The sequence below is a fragment of the Neofelis nebulosa genome, chromosome 17 (assembly GCF_028018385.1).
Source record: "Neofelis nebulosa isolate mNeoNeb1 chromosome 17, mNeoNeb1.pri, whole genome shotgun sequence".
Taxonomy (NCBI): Eukaryota; Metazoa; Chordata; class Mammalia; order Carnivora; family Felidae; genus Neofelis; species Neofelis nebulosa.
This window is the reverse complement of record NC_080798.1, coordinates 33,994,764-34,014,674: the sequence shown is the minus strand read 5'-3', so window position 1 is coordinate 34,014,674 and position 19,911 is coordinate 33,994,764. Positions and strand designations below refer to the sequence as shown.

General features: G+C 39.8%; 1 protein-coding gene across 3 annotated transcripts in view; it reads left to right on the top strand.

The window, feature by feature from the left end:
- Window positions 1-19,911, top strand: part of BBS2 (Bardet-Biedl syndrome 2) — a 35,067-nt gene that overhangs the window by 3,704 nt on the left and 11,452 nt on the right. For all 3 annotated transcript variants that reach the window (XM_058709489.1, XM_058709490.1, XM_058709488.1), the window contains exons 2-12: window positions 2,857-3,084; window positions 7,569-7,694; window positions 7,959-8,021; window positions 8,817-8,894; window positions 12,252-12,356; window positions 12,441-12,527; window positions 15,523-15,658; window positions 15,903-16,042; window positions 17,167-17,308; window positions 17,396-17,567; window positions 18,204-18,333. In XM_058709489.1, coding sequence (XP_058565472.1) covers window positions 2,857-3,084; window positions 7,569-7,694; window positions 7,959-8,021; window positions 8,817-8,894; window positions 12,252-12,356; window positions 12,441-12,527; window positions 15,523-15,658; window positions 15,903-16,042; window positions 17,167-17,308; window positions 17,396-17,567; window positions 18,204-18,333 — 1,407 coding nt within the window. The remainder of the gene's footprint in view (window positions 1-2,856; window positions 3,085-7,568; window positions 7,695-7,958; window positions 8,022-8,816; window positions 8,895-12,251; window positions 12,357-12,440; window positions 12,528-15,522; window positions 15,659-15,902; window positions 16,043-17,166; window positions 17,309-17,395; window positions 17,568-18,203; window positions 18,334-19,911) is intronic.

Below are 19,911 nucleotides of genomic sequence, written 5' to 3'. Positions count from 1 at the left end.
CCTGAGCCGAAGTCGGACGCTTAACCGACTGAGCCACCCAGGCGCCCCAAGGGAGATTGCTATTTTAGACAAAGTGATCCCTAGGCCTCTAATAAGATCATTGTAGATCAGAGATTTGAAGAAAAGGAGGAAACAAGCCCCACATATTTGTGGAGTAAGTGCCTTCCAGGCAGAGGGATCAGCAAGTGCAAAGGCCTTGAGGTGGAAGTAGCTTGGTGTGTTCCAGGGAAGTGAGGGCTCTAACGGAATGAGGGAAGCAGTGAGGTAGCCAGGGGCGGGATCATATAGGGCCTGTAGGCCGTGTAAACATCTTTGTTTTGGGTGATGGGGTTTGATTAATGTTTTAAAGGATAACTGGCTGGTACTGCAACAGAGATGCAGGGAGCTAAGCCTAGCGGTGGAAGCAGGAAGATCAGGCAGAGGTTTTTGTGGAAACCCTTTCATTAGAATGTGATCTAGAGTGAAAGGCAGGGACACTGGAGTCTAGGTCTGTTTCCGGAGTTGGAAAAAAAGAGACAGAGGATGAGAAAGTCCTGTGGCCTGTGTAATTGGATCTTTTCTTTAGAACTTTAAACAAATCTGGACTTATGACCTGATATTTTATATTAAGATTTAAAAACGGTAGTATTTTATGATCCAAGTAATACCGGAATATATTCTTTTTTAAAAATAATTAAACATTCCAGGTAAGGCTGAAGCCCTCCTTGACCGTTGGAGCTCACGTCTCCAGAAACAGGATTTTGACATTATAAGTAGGATTCTGTTGAGAATGTGAATCTGACTTACTGGAATCTGGCCTCTGAGCCTGAGCAAGGATTTTATTTGTTTTGTTTCGAGCAAGGATATTTTAAAAAGGGGTTTCTTGCGAGATAAACATTAGTGTTTTCCTCTGGGGACAATTTTTCTCTCGCCCATGGGGCTGAGGGGACCAGTTGGATTTCTACTTTCATTAGTATCCCCTCAGTTAGAATAAATGTTGTGTGAACTTCAGCCAGTCACAGAGAGTGATCCATTTGTTGTGTGACTGAGCTTGGCTTTTTCCATGCCCGAGGGACAAGTAGGTCTCCCGGAACCCGAGAACGGCAAGAGGGAAGCTAGGGAGAAGTCGGCTCCTGGGAATCTCAAACTCTTTCTGTTCCAATAGCAATGCACAGCAAGTCCAAAAGTGATTTCTCCTCCTGTTCTCCAGCCTGTCTAATTACTGCGAGACTCTGAAAGAATTCTTTTGTTCCGAACTGTTATAAAAGGAAGTAAGACATCATGGCCAGAGTGTAGGGTCTGGAACCAGATGCCAGGCTTCAGGTCTTCGCCCTGTCACTTAACAGTCGCCAGACCTTGGGAAAGGGCGTTAACCTTTTTGACCTCATCTGTAAACCCGAGTTTGCTGTGAGGATCAAATGCAGTAACACTTATAAAGCACATTATAAAGTATTACACAAATGAAGACATGAACATGATATTCCATAGCTATATACCTTTTCTGTGTATTTCCAGTCAATTCCTTTGAAAATTATTTGTTGTTGAACAGGCTGTCTTGTTTAGGTAATAACTTAAAATTAGTCCTATTTGGATTTCTACCAAAGGGATGAAATACTGATTTAAAATCAGTGGATTTTAAAACTGGAAGAGGCTTAAGGGGTCCCTAGTGCAGTATTTCCCACCGTTTTTTTCTTTGTAGAGACTGTGAAGATTTCCCTAATGAAATTTTTTTTTAATTTTTTTTTAACGTTTATTTATTTTTGAGACAGAGAGAGACAGAGCATGAACGGGGGAGGGGCAGAGAGAGAGGGAGACACAGAATCTGAAATGGGCTCCAGGCTCTGAGCTGTCAGCACAGAGCCCGACGCGGGGCTCGAACCCACGGACCCTGAGATCATGACCTGAGCCGAAGTCGGACGCTTAACCGACTGAGCCACCCAGGCGCCCCTCTCTAATGAAATTTTAATACCACAGATATACTACATGTCTGTTTTTGTTCTGTGCCCTTTTGGGGGCCACAGTCATGTTAGTATCCAATATACCTCTGCCCCACATCCAGTTACCCCTTCTGGGATAACACACACGTGTGTGTGTGTGTGTGTGTGTGTGTGTGTGTGTGTGTGTGTGTATGGTAGTTGAAACTGCTCAGTTTGGACTAATTATTTAATTCCGTCTTACTAGTATGGTCCGTGAAACCTTGAAGAAGCTTGATCGTGTGACTCAGTTTACATTTGTAAAACAGATCTACTAACTTCCAGACTTTGAAACTACCAGTTTTAACCCTTAAAACAACCAGTTTTTTTTTAAGTTTTATTTTTTAAGTCATCTTTACACCCAACATGGAGCTCCAGCTTACAACCCTGAGATCAAGAGTCACACATTCTTCCAGATGACCCAGCCAGGCACCCCTAAAACAGCCAGTTTTAAAGGTTAGGAAGTGAGTTTATGAGGTGCTAGGATGAAAGATGCTAAAGGAAGTGTTTATTATTGTATGCTGTGTGATCTTCTTAGTGTGTAGCAACCACATTGTAGCTGGTCACGCTTCTGGAAGGTTGATCAGGAAGAGGCTAGTTCTTAAGAGTACTTGACATCCTGCTGGTGGGTAGCCTGTAAGCTGCCCCTGGAAGCAACAACTGCATCTTGTCCATTACCTTGTTCTTTGCAAGGCTAAGAACCACTGAATTTCCATAATTTATAGTGGTTGAAAGCTAGCAATACACGTAACTGTGTATGAGTGTTTTGTTTTGTTTTGTAGGTGGTTAAAGTGACCTCTTGTTAGTGTTGATATCTGTTAATACCATGGGTCTCTTAATAAATGTATGTTAATTTTACAGTTTTGGTATTTTACGGGGATGTAATTAACTGTTTTTAATTTAGGTTTTTATTCACAATCCTCATACCCGGAGTCAGCATGTCAGTGCATCCAGGGTCTTCCAGAGCCCCCTGGAGTCTGATGTTTCACTTCTCAACATCAACCAGGCAGTCAGCTGCCTGACTGCAGGAGTACTGAACCCAGAACTTGGCTATGATGCTCTTTTGGTGGGGACACAGACTAATCTTCTGGCTTATGATGTCTACAATAATTCAGATTTGTTCTACAGAGAGGCAAGTATACCCCTTTATAACCATGATATTCCTGTTACTCATTAATGTCCATTGGCTTTTTATGATTGAAAGAGATCAGACATTTATTTTGGTTTGCTTATCGTATGGCTCTTGTGACGTAAACAACACGGAGATTTTTCTGTTTACATCTGCATTATCTGTTTGACACTTACTTGTTTTATCATGGTTGGTAACCACTTGGTGACACTCCAGCTTGTCTCCCATGAGGTGTATCTGTGATACCACCATGTGTCAAGATCTATTGAGAACTCAGCCAAGAGCCAGGAAGTCAGTAAACAGACCTCCTGGTGGCTTTGCATTAAAATTTAGTATAGTAGTTTATAGGACAAGCGCTTACTGTGGCCTGCCATCTATAGGCTCCTGCAGCTTTATTTATTTATTTATTTATTTATTAAAAAAATTTTTTTAATGTTTATTTATTTTTGAGAGAGACAGAGTGTGAGCAGGGGAGTGGCACAGAGAGAGGGAGACACAGAATCCAAAGCAGGCTCCAGGCTCTGAGCTGTCAGCAACAGAACCTGACATGGGGCTTGAACTCACAGACCGCGAGATCATGACCTGAGCCGAAGTCGGATACGTAACCGACTGAGCAACCCAGGTGCCCCTAGGCTACTGCAGCTTTAATACTCAAGTTATTCATATTTATTATAGAAAAGATATGGAAACAAAAAAAATACTCATAATTTCTCCATCTAGAGGTAACACATAACTCTTAAACTGATTTTTACTAAGTGAAATTATTTATTTATTTATGCATTTTTTATTTTAGAGAGAAAGCACATGCGAGGCAGGGAGAGAGGCAGAGGGGGAGAGAGAGAAAACCCAAGCAGGCTCCATGCTCAGCACAAAGCCTAACACTGGCCTTGATCCCGTGACCCTGGGATCGTGGCCTGAGCCCAAATCGAGTCAGATGCTCAACCAACTGAGTCTCCCAGGCACCCCACTAGGTGAAATTTTTTATGAAATGTGATCATTTTTTTACCCTCTAACTTATATTATTATAATAAGATATTTTAAAATATACTTCACATACCATACAATTCACCTATTTAATGTACAATCCAATAGTTTTAGTTTATTGAGGGACTTACTCAGCTATCACCACTATCAAGTTTAGAACATCTTCATTATCCCTAAAAGAAACCCCATACCCATTAGTAGTCAATCTTCATTGTCCCCCAACCTGTCTTTGGCAACCACTAATCTACTTCCTATCTCTGTAGATTTGCCTGTTCTCGACTTTTCATATAAACAGAATCATATAATATATGGTCTTTTGTGACGAGTTTCCTTTCCTTAGGATGATATTTTCAAAGTTGATCCATGTTGTAGCATGTATCAGTATTTCATTCTTTTTATGGCTGAAGAATATTCCATTTTATGGACATGCCATATTTTCTTTATCCACTCATCATTAATGGACATTTGTGTTGTCTCTACTCCCTGGCTATTGCACACAGCCTTTTTATTCAGTGCTATATTGTGAGCATCTTTATATGAAGTCACTGTATATCCCTGCATCATTCTTACTAGGCTCTATGTTTTTTTTTTTCATTTTATTAATATATTATAATTTGCTTAATCTGTTCTATATTGTTTCATATTTATGTTATTTTCATAGTTTCTGTATTACAGTTGATACTTTGATAAGCATATGTCTTTGCCAATTTCTCTGATTATTTTCTAAGGATAAGTTCCTAGAAATGCAATTACCCTTTTTTTTTTTTTTTTTGTATTTTAAAATTGAGATAAAATTGTACATACAGTGAAATACACAAACTTTACACGTACTATTCAGTGAGTTTTGATCCCTGTAACCAACATGCCCAATAAAAATACAGAACATTTCCATCACTTCAGGAAATGTTGTTGTGCCCCATTCCAGTCATTTCTTCTATCTTACAGACTTTCACCGTTCTGATTTCTGTCAGCTTAGCTTAGCTTTCCCTGTTATTGAACTTCACACAAATGGGATCATACAGAATGACTCTTGGGTATCTGGCTTCTTGCATTTGGCAGGTCTGTGAGAGGCATCCATGTTTTTGCAGAGAGCAGTAGTTCTTTTTGTTGCTGGGTGGTATTCCATTGTGTGAATATTACACAGTTTGTGTATCCATTCTTCTGATCATAGACATGTAGGGTGGACATACTGAGTCATTTCTACTTTTGGTCAGTTATTAATAAAATTGTTAGAAATATTTCGGTACTTGTCTTTTTGTGGGTATATGTTTTAATTTATCTTGGGTGATACCTAGGAATGGTTGTACCAGTTCACACTTCCCATCAGCGATGTATGTGAGTTCCAGTTGTTCCATACTCTGTCAACATCTGGTTATGCCAGTCTTTTTAATTGTAGCCATTTTAAGGTACGAAGTGGTGTCGTATTTGGCTTCATTTTGCATTTCCCTCATGACCAGTGATATGTAACACCTTTTCTTGTGTTTATTTTCTAGTCGTGTGTCTTCTTTTGTGAAATATCTAGGTCTTTTGCCTTTTTTATTGGTAGTTTGTATACACTATTTATAGATTTTCTTTATACAAATATACGTATACAAATATACAAAATGCCTTTTTTATTGGTAGTTTGTATACACTATTGATTTATAGATTTTCTATATACAAATTCTTATATATATATATATATATATATATATATAAATATATATAACAATGTTTACAATATATATAACAAATAACAATACATGTAACAAACATATTCTCCCAGTATGTGGCTCATTCCAATAAGTACGTGTCTTTTGATGAGCAAAAGTTTTTGATTTTGTTGAAGTGTAGCTGTTCAGTTTTTTTTCTTTAATAGTTGGTGCTTTTTCTGTCCTGAGAAGTCTTTGCCTATTTCAGGATCACAAAGATATTCTTCCTATGTTTTTGTATAAGACTGAAATTGAGTGTAGGATGTGTATGTGTGTATATATACTTCTAGGGAGAGAGAGAGAGAGAGAGATTGGTGGCTTTATTTTAAGAAATTGGCTCATGCAGTTGTGGAGGCTGGCAAGTCCAAAATATGCAGGTTAGGCAAATTCTCTGGAGATCCAGGGAAGAGTTGATGTTGAAACTTAAGTCTGAATACAGTCTGGTGGCAGAGTTCTTTCTCCAGGGGTTCAGTCTTTTTTCTATTAAGGGCTTCAACTGATTGGGTGAGGCCCACCCACCCACATTATAGAGGGTAACCTGCTTTACTCCAAGTCTGATTTAAGTGTTAATCTCATTTTTAAAAATACCTTCACAGAAATGCCTATAATGATGTTTTTGATTAAATATCTGGGTACCATGGCCTAGCCAAGTTGACACATAAAATTAATGGTGTCAAGAATTGAGCTTTGGAATTACTGAGTTAAAAATCTTTTTTAAATGATGAATATTGCTAAATTGTTTTATATAAAGACTACTGTTTTCCACCTTCCCCTCAGAATATGAGAGTGTCTGTCTTATCACACCCCAACCAACAATGGATAATCTTGTTATTTTTCATCTTTCTAATCTTAAAAATGAAAAATGATATATTGTGAGAATGAGGATTTTCATGTTTGGTGGTGATTAGTATTTCTTGTGAATTGCCTTTTTGTTTGTTTATTTTTTGTTTTTTTCGTTTTCTTTTTGGTTTGTTTGGTTTGTTTTTTGGCTTGGGGTGTTTACCCTTTTCTTATTTATTTGCTTTTTATTAGCTCATTTAAAAAACAATTAGTCCTTTGGCTCATATATTGTAGGTATTTTTTCCCAGTTTATTGTTTACCTTTTAACTTTGTCTTTTGAGTTATTGGCCATTTAGCAGTTTTGATTTCTAATAAGTTTTCTTTCTTTTATAGCCAATTTTCAAATAGTTTTCCTACATAAAGATTATATAAATAAGGACTGTTTTCCTAATAATAAACAGTTAGTATTTCCAAAGATTTCCTTGAATTTTCTAAAAATAAGTTAAATTATGCTTATATACTTTATTCAAGAAGTCTGGGACATTTATTAATTCTGGATGGTTTATTACTCTTTGTACAGAATTCTTAGTAACTTTACAAGTAAAAGGACTAGTAGCAAGAGAACTGGGTAATAAGCAATAAAAAGATTTCCATGCAAAGTGGTTAAAATAGATTACAAAAGTTTGGGTGTTTTAAAGGCGTAAGTTTGATTCTGTCAAGAATTGGGCCCCTAGAACTAGTAGTTCTAGAGAGCCTTGGATTTTGTAGCAGTTTATTGCAGCAGATTAGTGTGAGAGGCCAGTGGCCTGAGTTGATCCTGAATCTGTGCTCATATCCTGGTAGAAGCACAAATAAGCCACAGTGACTGTCCTCAATGGACAGACCTGGGCTGCCTCTCACGAGACCACGTGGCTTCTCACAGATGACGACAGAGGGATTTGAGTGTCCAAATAAAAATGAGGATCTATTTTATGTCCACTGTGCCTGTGCATCAGTGCATCTGAGATTTTGTGTCTTTTTTTTCCTTCTTAGGTTGCAGATGGGGCCAATGCAATTGTGCTGGGAACACTGGGGGACATTTCCTCTCCTCTTGCGATTATTGGTGGAAATTGTGCTCTGCAGGGTTTTGATCACGAAGGAAATGATCTCTTTTGGACGGTATACAGAACAAAACATTCTCTTAATCCTCCCAAACATTTTCACTTAATGTTCTTTATGCTTTGTTTGTTTGTTTTACCCTTGGCTGTAATGAATAAGAAAAACAAAATGGAAACATATTTTCTAATTCTGTACATAAAAAAAGAACATTTGTAATTTGAATAACACCCATTGGTGGTTTGTATAATCCTCTTTCATGTAGCTAATGCATTTGGATTAAGCGAAAAAAGATGGCATATTAATGAGTTTTGGTTTTATTTTCAGGTTACTGGAGATAATGTTCATTCCTTGGCCTTATGTGACTTTGACGGTGATGGTAAGAAAGAGGTGTGTGGAGGAGGAGATACTTATCTTGTGTGCTCAGCTGAATAATTTCCCCTTGACAGTGACATTAGTGGTTAAGAGAAGTTAACACTTCTCTGGTTGATTTTGGTGCTCTGTTGCCTAAATGACAATACAACTGGCCTCATTTGTCTTTCTCTTTTGAACAATGAATCAGTTGTATTTGTCTGATGTAAAGATCAAGGCCGTAATGTTGCAAAGACACAGGACGGGGGGCGGGGGGGGGGCAGAGCATTTGATGGGACCACAGCCATATTCACAATTACAGCTGCCTTCGGATGCTTTGAAACCATAATTGTAAGTAGTTTTCAACTGTGACTTTTTCAGGAATCTGAAAGTTTTAGAGATTGGCTCTTAGCCTTTGAAAGTATTCTAATGGTTACTCTAGAAGTTAGCTTCTTGAGTAGCCAGCCAAGTGCTGTCCCGGGCACCGGCTTACCTGTCTCTTGTCCGTGGATACTGGTCTCTGGCATTTGGAACCGGGCTTCCATCTGTGGGCAGAGAATGGGGAGCATTTTCAGGTGCTTGGTGGAAGAACATATTCTGGAAGGATGTGCAGCCCACATGGAAGGATAGTCTGTAGTGGCCACCTTTTCTTCACTAACCAAAGGTGTTGACTTTCGCAGTAGAAGGAACCTTCCTGACTACCAGATTATAGGGAGCAGATCTTGGGTAGCAGGAGCAGTGTTTTAAGTACTGTGCACATTTTTTGTTTCATTTATGGAGATTTTGCTGTGTTTGCTTGTTGAACTAAATACGCACGATTCTTTTTCTTTTCAGCTCCTTGTCGGATCAGAGGATTTTGATATCCGAGTTTTTAAAGAAGATGAGATTATAGCAGAAATGACAGAAACAGAGGTAAGAAGTGCCACCTCAGAATCATGGTAACTGTGGGCAAGATAGATCAGCACAGTGAAATGTCACATATGACAAGGGTGCTGGGATATCTTCTCACAACCCAGACAGTTTTGAAGTAAAAATTGTGGAGATTGAACAGAACTGCATGTTACAGAGAAAGACGCACTTAAAAATCCTGTATCAAGGTATATTTTCAGAGTTGGGGGGAGGCAGGGGTGGCCGCTGGGGAAGAGAAAAGATACATTTTGAACAGACTGATTAAAGAGAGAAAAATTGTTGAGTACTTAAAGGCCTTTCTTTTAATGAGTTAATACATATTAATAATAAGAACACTAATAATGGTGACCATTTATTGCGCACCTAATATATGCCAGATACTGTTCTAAGTGCTTTACGTAAACTAACCCATTTAATCCTACAACAGCCCTAGTAGGAAGATATTATTATTTCTGTTTTCCTGATGAGGAAACTGGTGTTAAGTTCCTTTGTTCAATTACTCAAACACAGACATGGCTGCGAAGTGGTGTGGTCAGGATTTGAAGATTGTCCGCCTCCTCCTCATCGTGTGTATTAAATGGGCTTGAATGAAGTACACAAACGAGGGTTTTAAAACGTTCCCTCTCCATTCAGATTAAGTACTTCTTAGGCACATTTTTTTAAGGTAAACTTAAAATCAGATGTTGGAGAACTGGAAACTCGTGGGTTTCTCAGTGATTAGGATTGCTCGTGGAATAGAACCTGGGATGTTTCTGAAAACTTTAAACTTCATTTGTCCAGAGATCGCCCTCATCCGTTGTAGTTTTGGCATTCTTAGGATATTTATATGCTGCTGGTTCCCCAGGATTGGGCAAGATGGAAACAGAAAAACGAATTAGGATATTCTAAAAAAGGAAGGAGAAGAGGATAAACGAGCGGTGGCTTCTGAACGTTCTAGAGAGGCAGAAAAAAAACAACAGAAGGGAGTCTTAGTAGTCAGATTTTGCTGGGATCCTGCAAAATTTATTCAGGTTGTGTTTGGGTCTAGATCAGAAAGCTTGAGGCACTGGCCTCAGGGCCCATCTTGACCACTTGTCTTTGCTTCTTGCCACTTACAAAAGCTGTCTAGGAAAGTCGGGCTTCTGTTCCACTACAAAAAAAGACCAAAAAGCAAAACTTGCATATTGATATACAAAGTGTTATCCTTGGTTTAGCTAATATACCTTTATCTTATAGTGAGGATCATAGATTTTTACTTAGTTCTACTATACTTTTTATATATTCACAGTTATTGGGGCACCTGGGTGACTCAGTCAGTTAAGCGTCCGACTTCAGCGCAGGTCATGATCTCACACTCCGTGAGTTCGAGCCCCGTGTCGGGCTCTGTGCTGACAGCTCAGTGCCTGGAGCCTGCTTCGAATTCTGTGTCTCCCTCTCTCTCTGACCCTTCCCCGTTCATGTTCTGTCTCTCTCTGTCTCAAAAATAAATAAAAACATTAAAAAAAACTTAAAAAAAAGTAACATATATTCACAGTTATTGTAATTATAAACTGCTAGTTATAGGTAGAGAAAATTAATGACCCTATTGAAAGTTAGGAGGTTCTGTTTAAGTGTATGTGCTTAATGTGTGATTTTTTTGAAGAGAGAATCCTTAGCTTTCATTAGGTTCTTAACGGGGTTTGCCACCTCCTACCGTCCCCCACCCCCCCAAAAAAAAGCCAACTTGAGAGTCACCTGTCAGTAGATGCTGTGTCTTGCATTATCGTTTTTCTTTCATTCAAATTTGTAGTAAATCTTTTCCTGTTGGGTGGGAATCATTCAGATTTTGTTGGATTTCTGTTTATTGTCAATGCTACGTGTGAGGAAGGTGCATTCTTTGGAAACACCTTTTTCCTAAATCCTAGAAAAGGACAGGAGAACATGAAATAGAGCTAAGGTTATGAAAATGTGAACTTTATAAAATTGTTCATTTCAGGGCCATTTTCCTGCCCTTTCGGTTGGATTTTGCTCTTAGCTCAAACGCTGTTTAGCGGATCAGCAAAATTATAATTCATTTGGCAGTTGGTTGGTACTGAGTATTGCCAAAAGAATGCCTTGAGCGAAATAATTCTGGAGTCCTACACAGCACTTTGTATTCAGAGTTAAGTGAAGTGGGTGGTTTTGTAGAAAAGCTGTAGGTGTGGAGGAAATTATATAACTATTCTCTGCTTTATACAATTTATTTCTTAATATCTCTTGTATTAGTGTCAGAATTAGAAAGTGGATCTGCAGGAGCAGAGATATCATTAAGTTTTGGTTTTAACTTTAAATAAAGGATAATTTTATTCAGTCTCTAAAATTTTATCCTTTTAAGCATATTAAATCCCCAAACAGTCCTGTAAATATTTCTGTATGATGTACACATTCTGTACAGCACAACAGTCACAAATCCAGGTGCTTGGGTTTGTACTTTTCAAAAGATAATGTTTTCTTCTAAAAAACATCTTTCATCTGTAGCAAATAGGAAATTATGTCATAGAAAAGCATGTACATGAAAGATATTCAACTGTGGGTTTTACAAGTCTTTTTATTTTATTTTATTTTATTTTATTTTATTTTATTTTATTTTATTTTATTTTATTTTATTTTATTTTATTTTTAAGTTAATTTATTTATTGTTGAGAGGGAGAGAGAGAGAGCACAAGCCGGGAGGAACAGAGAGACAATCCCATACAGGCTCTGCACCGTCAGTGCAGAGCCCGGATGTGGGGCTCAATCTCATGAACTGTGAGATCGTGACCCGAGCCAAACACCAGAGTCGGACGCTTAACGGACTGAGCCACCCAGGCGCCCCAACAAGTCTGTTTATTTTTTATTTTTATTTTTTTATTATTTACATGATCTCTCTGCCCACTGTGGGGCACAAACTCATGACCCTGAGATAAGCAAGAGTGACATGCTCCCATGGAGCTAGCCAGGTGCGCTGGCAAGTCTTTAAAATTTAAACTGTAGGATATGGTAAGTTAAGGAAACTGGAACAATCATTAAAACGTTTTGAGTTAGTGTGTATAACAATGTCTGTTGTGTATTTTCTATATCCTGTATACTCTATTTCATCCTCAATTGCTCAATTTTATTGGTGTTTTTTTAAACAATTTGCCAAAACTTGCCACATAAGTTTGATTTAAAATAAGAGACTTTATGAGTTTATTTAATTCTCATAACCCAACTCTGAAATAGATGACATGGATCATAGAGAAGAGAAATACATTCCCCTCTAACAGATTTAAATCTAATTTTAACATACTCAGTGGCAAGGCATGCGATTTTATAAAGCCATACTCCACATGGAATTGAACTTTAATGAAAAGATGTTGTGTTTTTGTGTGTTATCTCTTGCAGATAATCACCTCTCTTTGCTCCATGTATGGTAGTCGATTTGGTTATGCCCTTTCCAATGGCACAGTTGGAGTTTACGACAAAACAGCCCGATACTGGAGAATTAAAGTTAGTATAATTCAGCCTCCAATATTTCAGGGCTTTTAGACATATTGAGAGACTTCTGCACTAATTATTGAAATTCCTTTTCAGTCCAAAAATCATGCCATGAGCATTCATGCTTTCGACCTTAATTCTGATGGAGTGTGTGAACTGATAACTGGCTGGTCCAATGGGAAGGTAAGTCTAAGCACAGAGTTCAGGTATAATTCAGAGGACTGGTTGTCTGAGATCTATTTGCTGCAGGACTCAGAGTCAGTAACATGAAAATATGGACTTGCCCCCCTTTGCTGTACTTTTCAGATTTAACTTCATAATGTTTGTACATTTTTTCTTCCTGGTGTAGTGTCAATACTGCAGAGTGAGTGAGTGGACTTTTAGTCTTTAAAGCCCTATTTGGGAGAAAATTTTCAGGAAGATATTTCTAAATCTCTTCCCTGAAGGAATGAGAAGCAATTTAATCAGGTTGATCTAGGTGTAGGCTACTAAAAAAAAAAAAAAAAAAAAAAAAAAGGAGTTGTAGGGCTCTTCTGTAATAAAACTTTAAGACTGATGGAAAACTTTGACTTAGTGGGAAGAATCATGATATCATATTGTCTTTCCAGCTATGAAATTCAAAATAAAATCTTTTTGCTTTCTTTCCTTTTTTAAGTTCAAATCAGTATTTTCTACAGACTTCTGGCAAGTCAGGATTGTCTTGTTAGAAGCTGCCTAAGTAGCTGCCAGATCTCCATGGGTACCATTTGCCCTAGCTTTCTTGTCTGATAGTGCTGGATTGCCTGAAGGAGATCAGCTAATTCCTGCCTTCTCTTCTCTGATTTGTCTTTGCTTTTGGCCAGTACCTTATAACCTTCCTTTGGTGTTGCATGAAGCATAGTTCTATGAGACCCTTATGTTGGTTCCTGCTTCTTTAATTGGTTTTCCTTTGGTATGGTCATATAAAAATTATAAGGGAAGACTGTGGTGTTCCTTAGTAAGAAATGTGACATCTTGGGGTGCCTGAGTGGCTCAGTCGGTCGAGCATCCGACTTTGGCTCAGGTCATGATATCATGGTTCGTGAGTTCGAGCCCCACGTTGGGCTCTATGCTGACAGCTCGGAGCCCGGAGCCTGCTTCGGATTCTGTGTCTCCCTCTCTCTCTGCCCCTCCCCCACTCGTGCTTGCTCGCTGTCTCTCTCTCTCTTTCAAATAAACATTAAAATAAAAAGAAATGCGAACATCTTATTTGTATTGGATCATGTTCTGCGGGAATATAAATTATTATGATTAATTCAAGAATTAGTAACTACTAGACTTGAGAAGTTTTCAAAAGTTGCCTTTTAAAAAAAAGTTTCCTTCAAATATGATTCTGGACCTAGATGTTTTTAGAGTTAAATGTTTTCAAAATTTTAAGGGATTTTTATGATATAATCTCTTCCAGACCATAAAAAAAGATAAGAAAATGAACACAGTTCATTATATAAACAGAAAAACTAATATCTACACTGCCAAAAGGAACATATACAGACCCAGCATGTGAATTCAGGCGCAGAAATACTAGATGACTGCAGCCAGTCAATTAACTTTAACCTTTTGTAGGCCATTTGTGGGCTTGGAGGGCCATTCTCTCCCCCAGGGCAAAACCTCCCTGTTGGATAAAGCAAAAGAGCAGAACATCCAGAGAAATATTAATTTGTAGCCTTGCTTCTTAGTTAGTCAATGAACCCTCTTATTTGTAAAACATTGTGGAAATGCAGAAGCAAATTCAGTTCAATCTGAGAGGGTTATTTATTTATTTTTTAAAGTAATCTCTACACCCAGCATGGGGCTTGGACTCATGACTCAGAGATCTAGAGTTGCATGCTCCACTGACTAAGCTGGCCAGGGGATTCTAGGGTTAGGTTAATGTGCTAAGGGCTTTGGTAAATTGCTTCACAGGTTTTAGCATTGATAGTTTTCAGGCTTACATGTTGGTGTTATTAAGAGCATGGATATTTTATGTGACATTCCATAGGCAAGGGATAGGAGCTAGTAGTAAGCTATGACCTAAATGACTTTATTTTGTTGTTGTTGTTGCAAAGTTTTGCCCAGAAGAATGTTTGAGAAAAGACAAAAATGGTGAATGGCATTGGCTATTTGAAATGATCGCTCTACGAGATTTTCTATAGCCACCCTTCTATTTTGTGTTCTTGCTTGAAATAAAAGTCAACATTTTAAGCAGTTCTCCTTCATTGTTGTTTTTCAGGTGCATTGCTTTCTGATCATTTATTTATTTGCCTTTCTTGGGAAGAGGAGACTCAGGATAGGAGGGCTCTCTAGGGCATCCCAATAGTTTTTATGTGGAAGAGTGGCTTTTTTTTTTTAAATGTTTATTTATATTGGAGTGTGAGTGGGGGAGGGGCAGAGATAGAGACAGGGAGACACAGAATCTGAAGCAGGTTCCAGGCTCTGAGCTGTCAGCATAGAGCCCGACTCGGGGCTAGAGCTTATGAGCCGTGAGATCATGACCTGAGCCGAAGTTGGATGCTTAACCAACTGAGCCACCAAGGTGCCCTGGAAGAGTGACTCTTAAAATCGGTTATTATAAAAGGTTATATGAGGGAAGGTTAAGCTAGCTTGGTGTTTTTCAAACTTTAGATGTAGATATATTTTATACACATACACGATAAAGACAAAGCTTTTACATAGAACTAATGTTTCCTGTATATGTCTATGTGCAGACCCCGTTCTAAGTGCTTTACGTGTGTTAACTTCTTTAGGCCTCATTCCAGCCCTGTGGGGTGTAGGTACAGTTATTTCCCTCAGGTTCTGCTTGTTCTTCACCTCCAGACGAGGAGACCAAGCACAGAATGGTTAAGGGGCATTCCCAAGTTCCCACAGATAGTAAGTGGATATGTACTGCCAACCCATTCCTCCAAATGAAATATTATATAAAGGCCAATATGTGAAACAGCTTTCATTTAAAAAGAAGAAAGTACAGCTGGTTGTGTCCCCTTATTGTCCCCTTGGCCCCAGTGGTCATAAGGTGCCTCCTGAGAGGCCACAGGGCTCCATGGAGCACTCTTGAAAAACTGCTAGACTAGCTGACCTTTAAAGCTGACTTTAACTTTAAAATTGTGTGTGTGTGTGTGTGTGTGTGTGTGTGTGTTTTAAGCTACAGCATAAGCTATTTTTCAAGTTCTTGCTTTATTTTTAGGTTGATGCTAGAAGTGACCGAACTGGGGAGGTCATCTTTAAAGACAACTTTTCTTCTGCAGTTGCTGGTGTGCTGGAGGGAGATTACCGGATGGATGGTCACACACAGCTAATCTGCTGCTCCGTGGATGGGGAAAGTAAATTGGGATGGGAAAAAGCCTCAGAAAGCCAGGTTTTCAATTTGATTGGGTCAGAATGCCAGGAAATTCGTGTATACAGTGTTTGTATTGATACCCTCTCCTCCTAATAAATTCACCAAGTTGAGGAGATGAGAACTTAGGTTTTTGGTTTTTAAGATCAGACAACTGATGATTTGAAAGTAGACCTGGCTATGCTGGGGTATTCCTCCATCTGGTGAGGGTTTTTTTTTCTTTTGTTCAGTCCGGGGCTACCTGCCAGGCACAGCCGAGATGAGAGGCAACCTCATGGACACTAGCATAGAGCAGGACCTGGTCCGAGAGCTGAGTCAGAAAAAACAGAATCTGTTGCTGGAACTCCGTAACTATGAGGAAAATGCCAAGGTAGGCCCCCGTGCTGAAGGGGACATGTTGTGTGAAAAGTTGGGGATGGCAAATGTGGAAGAAGACGGAGTATAGCATGTGCCCAGTGGGACTGCCTCCTGCCCACTGGCGGAAGCACGGACGGCCTCAGCCTTTGTGCTTGGGGTCACAGTTGAGAGGGTACGTATCCTTGAATCTGGAAGTCCCACTGCCGTGCACCTAAACTATAGAAATACTTGCACAAGCCCTCAAAGACCTTTACTGCAGCACTGTCTGTGGCAGTGAACGGTTGGAAGCAACAGAAATGTTGACCAGTCGTGGGGCGTGTGCTCGGGGCTGTTCAGCAGCCTGGAAGAATCAGGTGTATGTACTCGGACTGATATGGAAGGATATCTGTGGCATTACTGACTGAAAGAGTGCAAGAACAGTATGTACAGAGTATCTCTCATCTTTTTTCAAAAATAAATAACAAAAAGGTGACAACTGCCAAACCTCTGTGAGTGTGCTTCCATGTGTGTGTTTGTGTGCGTGCGTGCGTGCATGTGTGTGTACCAAGTTGGCTGGCAGATAAGCTAGGAAGCCAGACTTTAATTTGTCCTGTCACGTGTGACTGTATTTGAATTTATTACACTAAGTGAATTTGTTTTGCTACTTTAAAAGAACAACACCAAAAAAACTTGTGAAAGGCACGGTGGGGACCAGCGGGCCCTACCCACAGGAAAGGATGGGGTATTTTTCCTTTGGAAGAGGCCGGGTAGAGTAAGGGAGTGCCAAGGAGGTGAGTCCTCTGAATTCTAAAGAATGGGATTAATATCAGATGATTGGGAGTTGGTCTTTTTTTTAAAGTTTTTATTTATTTGTTTTGAGAGAGCATGCAAGTGGGGGAGGAGCACAGAGAGAGAGAGAGAGAGAGAGAGAGGGAATCTCAAGTAGGCTCTGCACTATCAGCTTAGAGCCCCATAGGGGCCTCCATCCCACGAAGTGTGAGATCATGACCTAAGCCCAGATCAAGAGTTGGGCACTTAACCAATTGAGCCACCCTGGCACCCCAGGGAGTTGGTTTTTGAAGCCAAATAACCATATGATTTAAAATTGACATTAGTTCACTGTTTCGGTGACTGAGTCAGAAGTCGGATGTTTCGTAGGCTGAATTGAGTCCACTGAACGAGGCTGATGGGCCTCGGGGCGTCATCCCAGCCAACACCAAGCTGCACACCGCCCTCTCAGTCAGTCTGGGGCACGAGACCCAGCCTGCTCACGTGGAACTGTGCATTTCCACCTCTAACGGTAAGGAATTACTTGGAGCTGGCACCTGTGGACGCCTGTGCCTCCTGGGAGTGGTTCTGGAACTGCCGTTTTCTCTCTTCCCGGCAGACACCATCATCCGCGCAGTATTGATTTTTGCCGAGGGAATCTTCCTGGGTGAAAGCCACGTGGTACACCCCAGCATTCACAGCCTTTCCAGCTCCATCCGCATCCCAGTCACACCTCCCAAAGATGTCCCTGTGGATCTGCACTTGAAAACCTTCGTGGGTTACAGAAGCAGGTGACCCTTTGTTTCCAGCCAGCACTTAGAGGGAGGCAAGATGGGTGGATTTCCTACCATGCCGTGGATTTTGGGGGCGCCATTTTGATGACTCTACCCACCTAACCAAGATTTCCCATGACCTTTTCTTCCCTAATTTGAAATCTTTCAAAGATAAAAAATGAAGGCTATGTAACTTTAAGATGGTTGTTTCCTGGTTTTAGTCTGGTGATCTTATAATGACAAAAGTTACAAAAATATGTTTAACTGATGAATTTTCAACTTCTGGTTTTGGCCACTAAGACTACAGAGTTAGGATGCACTTTCATAGTAGGGTTATGTATAACCTCAGCTAGTGAAGGAATATCGCTACATTTGTGGAAGATAAAAGCCATTTCACATTTCTTTTAGGGTGTTTTAAACCCTTGGTGTGTGTATGTATATATGTATAGACTCATGTTGTCTCTGATCCCAAACCCCATCACCGTAGTACTTGATCGTCAAGTTTTTTGGGTTTTTTTTTCCCTTCGGTGAAACCCATGAATAACAACTCAGTGACCCAGTTAGTGATTTTATAGTTGTTATCTGGGCCTTGCATTTTGAAGTAATATTCCATGCAGCACATTTCTCATCTTGTGTTGCTTTGGTTGACCACAGCACCCAGTTTCACGTATTTGAATTGACAAGACAGCTCCCCCGCTTCTCCATGTATGCGCTGACTGCCCCCCACTCTGCCACCGAGCCACTCAGCTACGTCAACTTTATCCTTGCAGAACGGGCACAGAGGGTGAGTCTGACTTTTTTCTTTCAATATTGTTGCCCCTTCAGCATCGTTTGGATGTTTCTTAGAAGGGGAAATTGCATGGGGCGCCTGGGTGGCACAGTCGGTTGGGCGTCCGACTTCAGCCAGGTCACGATCTCGCAGTCCGTGAGTTCGAGCCCCGCGTCAGGCTCTGGGCTGATGGCTCAGAGCCTGGAGCCTGTTTCCGATTCTGTGTCTCCCTCTCTCTCTGCCCCTCCCCCGTTCATGCTCTGTCTCTCTCTGTCCCAAAAATAAATAAATGTTGAAAAAAAAAAAAATTAAAAAAAAAAAAAAAAAAGAAGGGGAAATTGCATGAATGAGTTATTTGGTAGCAGTAATTACGACATGAAAGAGGCAGGTGAGTTTGGTGTTGGCTTATAACCTGTGACCAAAACACTGTGAAAATCTCTTCTCTCACTTTGAAAAAATACACCACCTTATTTACGTGAGCAGTCTTTAGTTGCAGATAAATTCTTACCAGCTTTTAATTGGTGTCTTTTTGCTGTCATGGCCTTGGTGTACTTGTCCTGACCCAGTGTTTCAGGAGGAACCTGGTTCTAATTGGAAAGAGGGTGGGAGTTTGAGCTGAGAACATTCTGGATTCAGATGCTACCTTAACCAGTTAAATTTTAGTGATTTTCTTAGTGCTGTCAGCCCTCACCAGTCTGAGCCTCAGTTCCCTTATCTCTAAGTGAGGCTAGTCCCACCTCACAGGGGGCCCTGCAGATCACATATTTGGTGTGACAGTACCTTGTAAAGTGTAAAGGACTAATGCCAGTGGCCTTTAACCTCGGCTGGACTCTGGAAATCTGAGGGAGGCTTTTTAGTCATGTAGATTCTTAGGTTCTTATGTGGTCAAGGTTCCCATGACCTTTACTTCCCTAATTTGAAATCTTTCAAAAATAATAAATGAAGGCTATATAAGTTTAAGATGGTTATTTCCTGGTTTTAGTCTGATGATCTTACTATGACAAAAAGTTACATAAATGTGTTTACGGATGAAATGTCAACTTCTGGTTTTGGCCACTAAGACTACAGAGCTAGGATGCACTTTTATATTAGGGTTATGCATAACCTCAGCTGGTGAAGGAATACCGCTGCATTTTACATGCTGCTGCTCACCATTATTGTTACGAATATTAAAACTTATTTTTTACTTATGTGGCTGTATCTCTGTGTCTGTGCTGTGTGTGTGCGTGCATACTTCATTTACCTTTTTTTTTTAAAGGGTAGAATGGAATAGTTTTAAGCAGACTACATCATCAAGAGTATAGCCACAGAAGAGCTACAGTGTAAACAGGCTTAGCACCATACCCAGTTGTTTCTACAATCCATATAAGATTATGTCTACACTGAAAATGCTGTAAAGTCATGCATGCTGTGGGGCCAAACATAATTATGAATGTTACTTAAGATCATGTATGAGGTGGGAAAAAGGAGTGTGATTATTGTTTTCTTGGTGGGAGGGGGTGTGAAGTATAATTGTTTTTTAAACAAGCAGTAAATCTAGAAAGAAAGGTAATTCTTAAGAATGACTGTACTTTAAAAATGGAAGTTCATTTC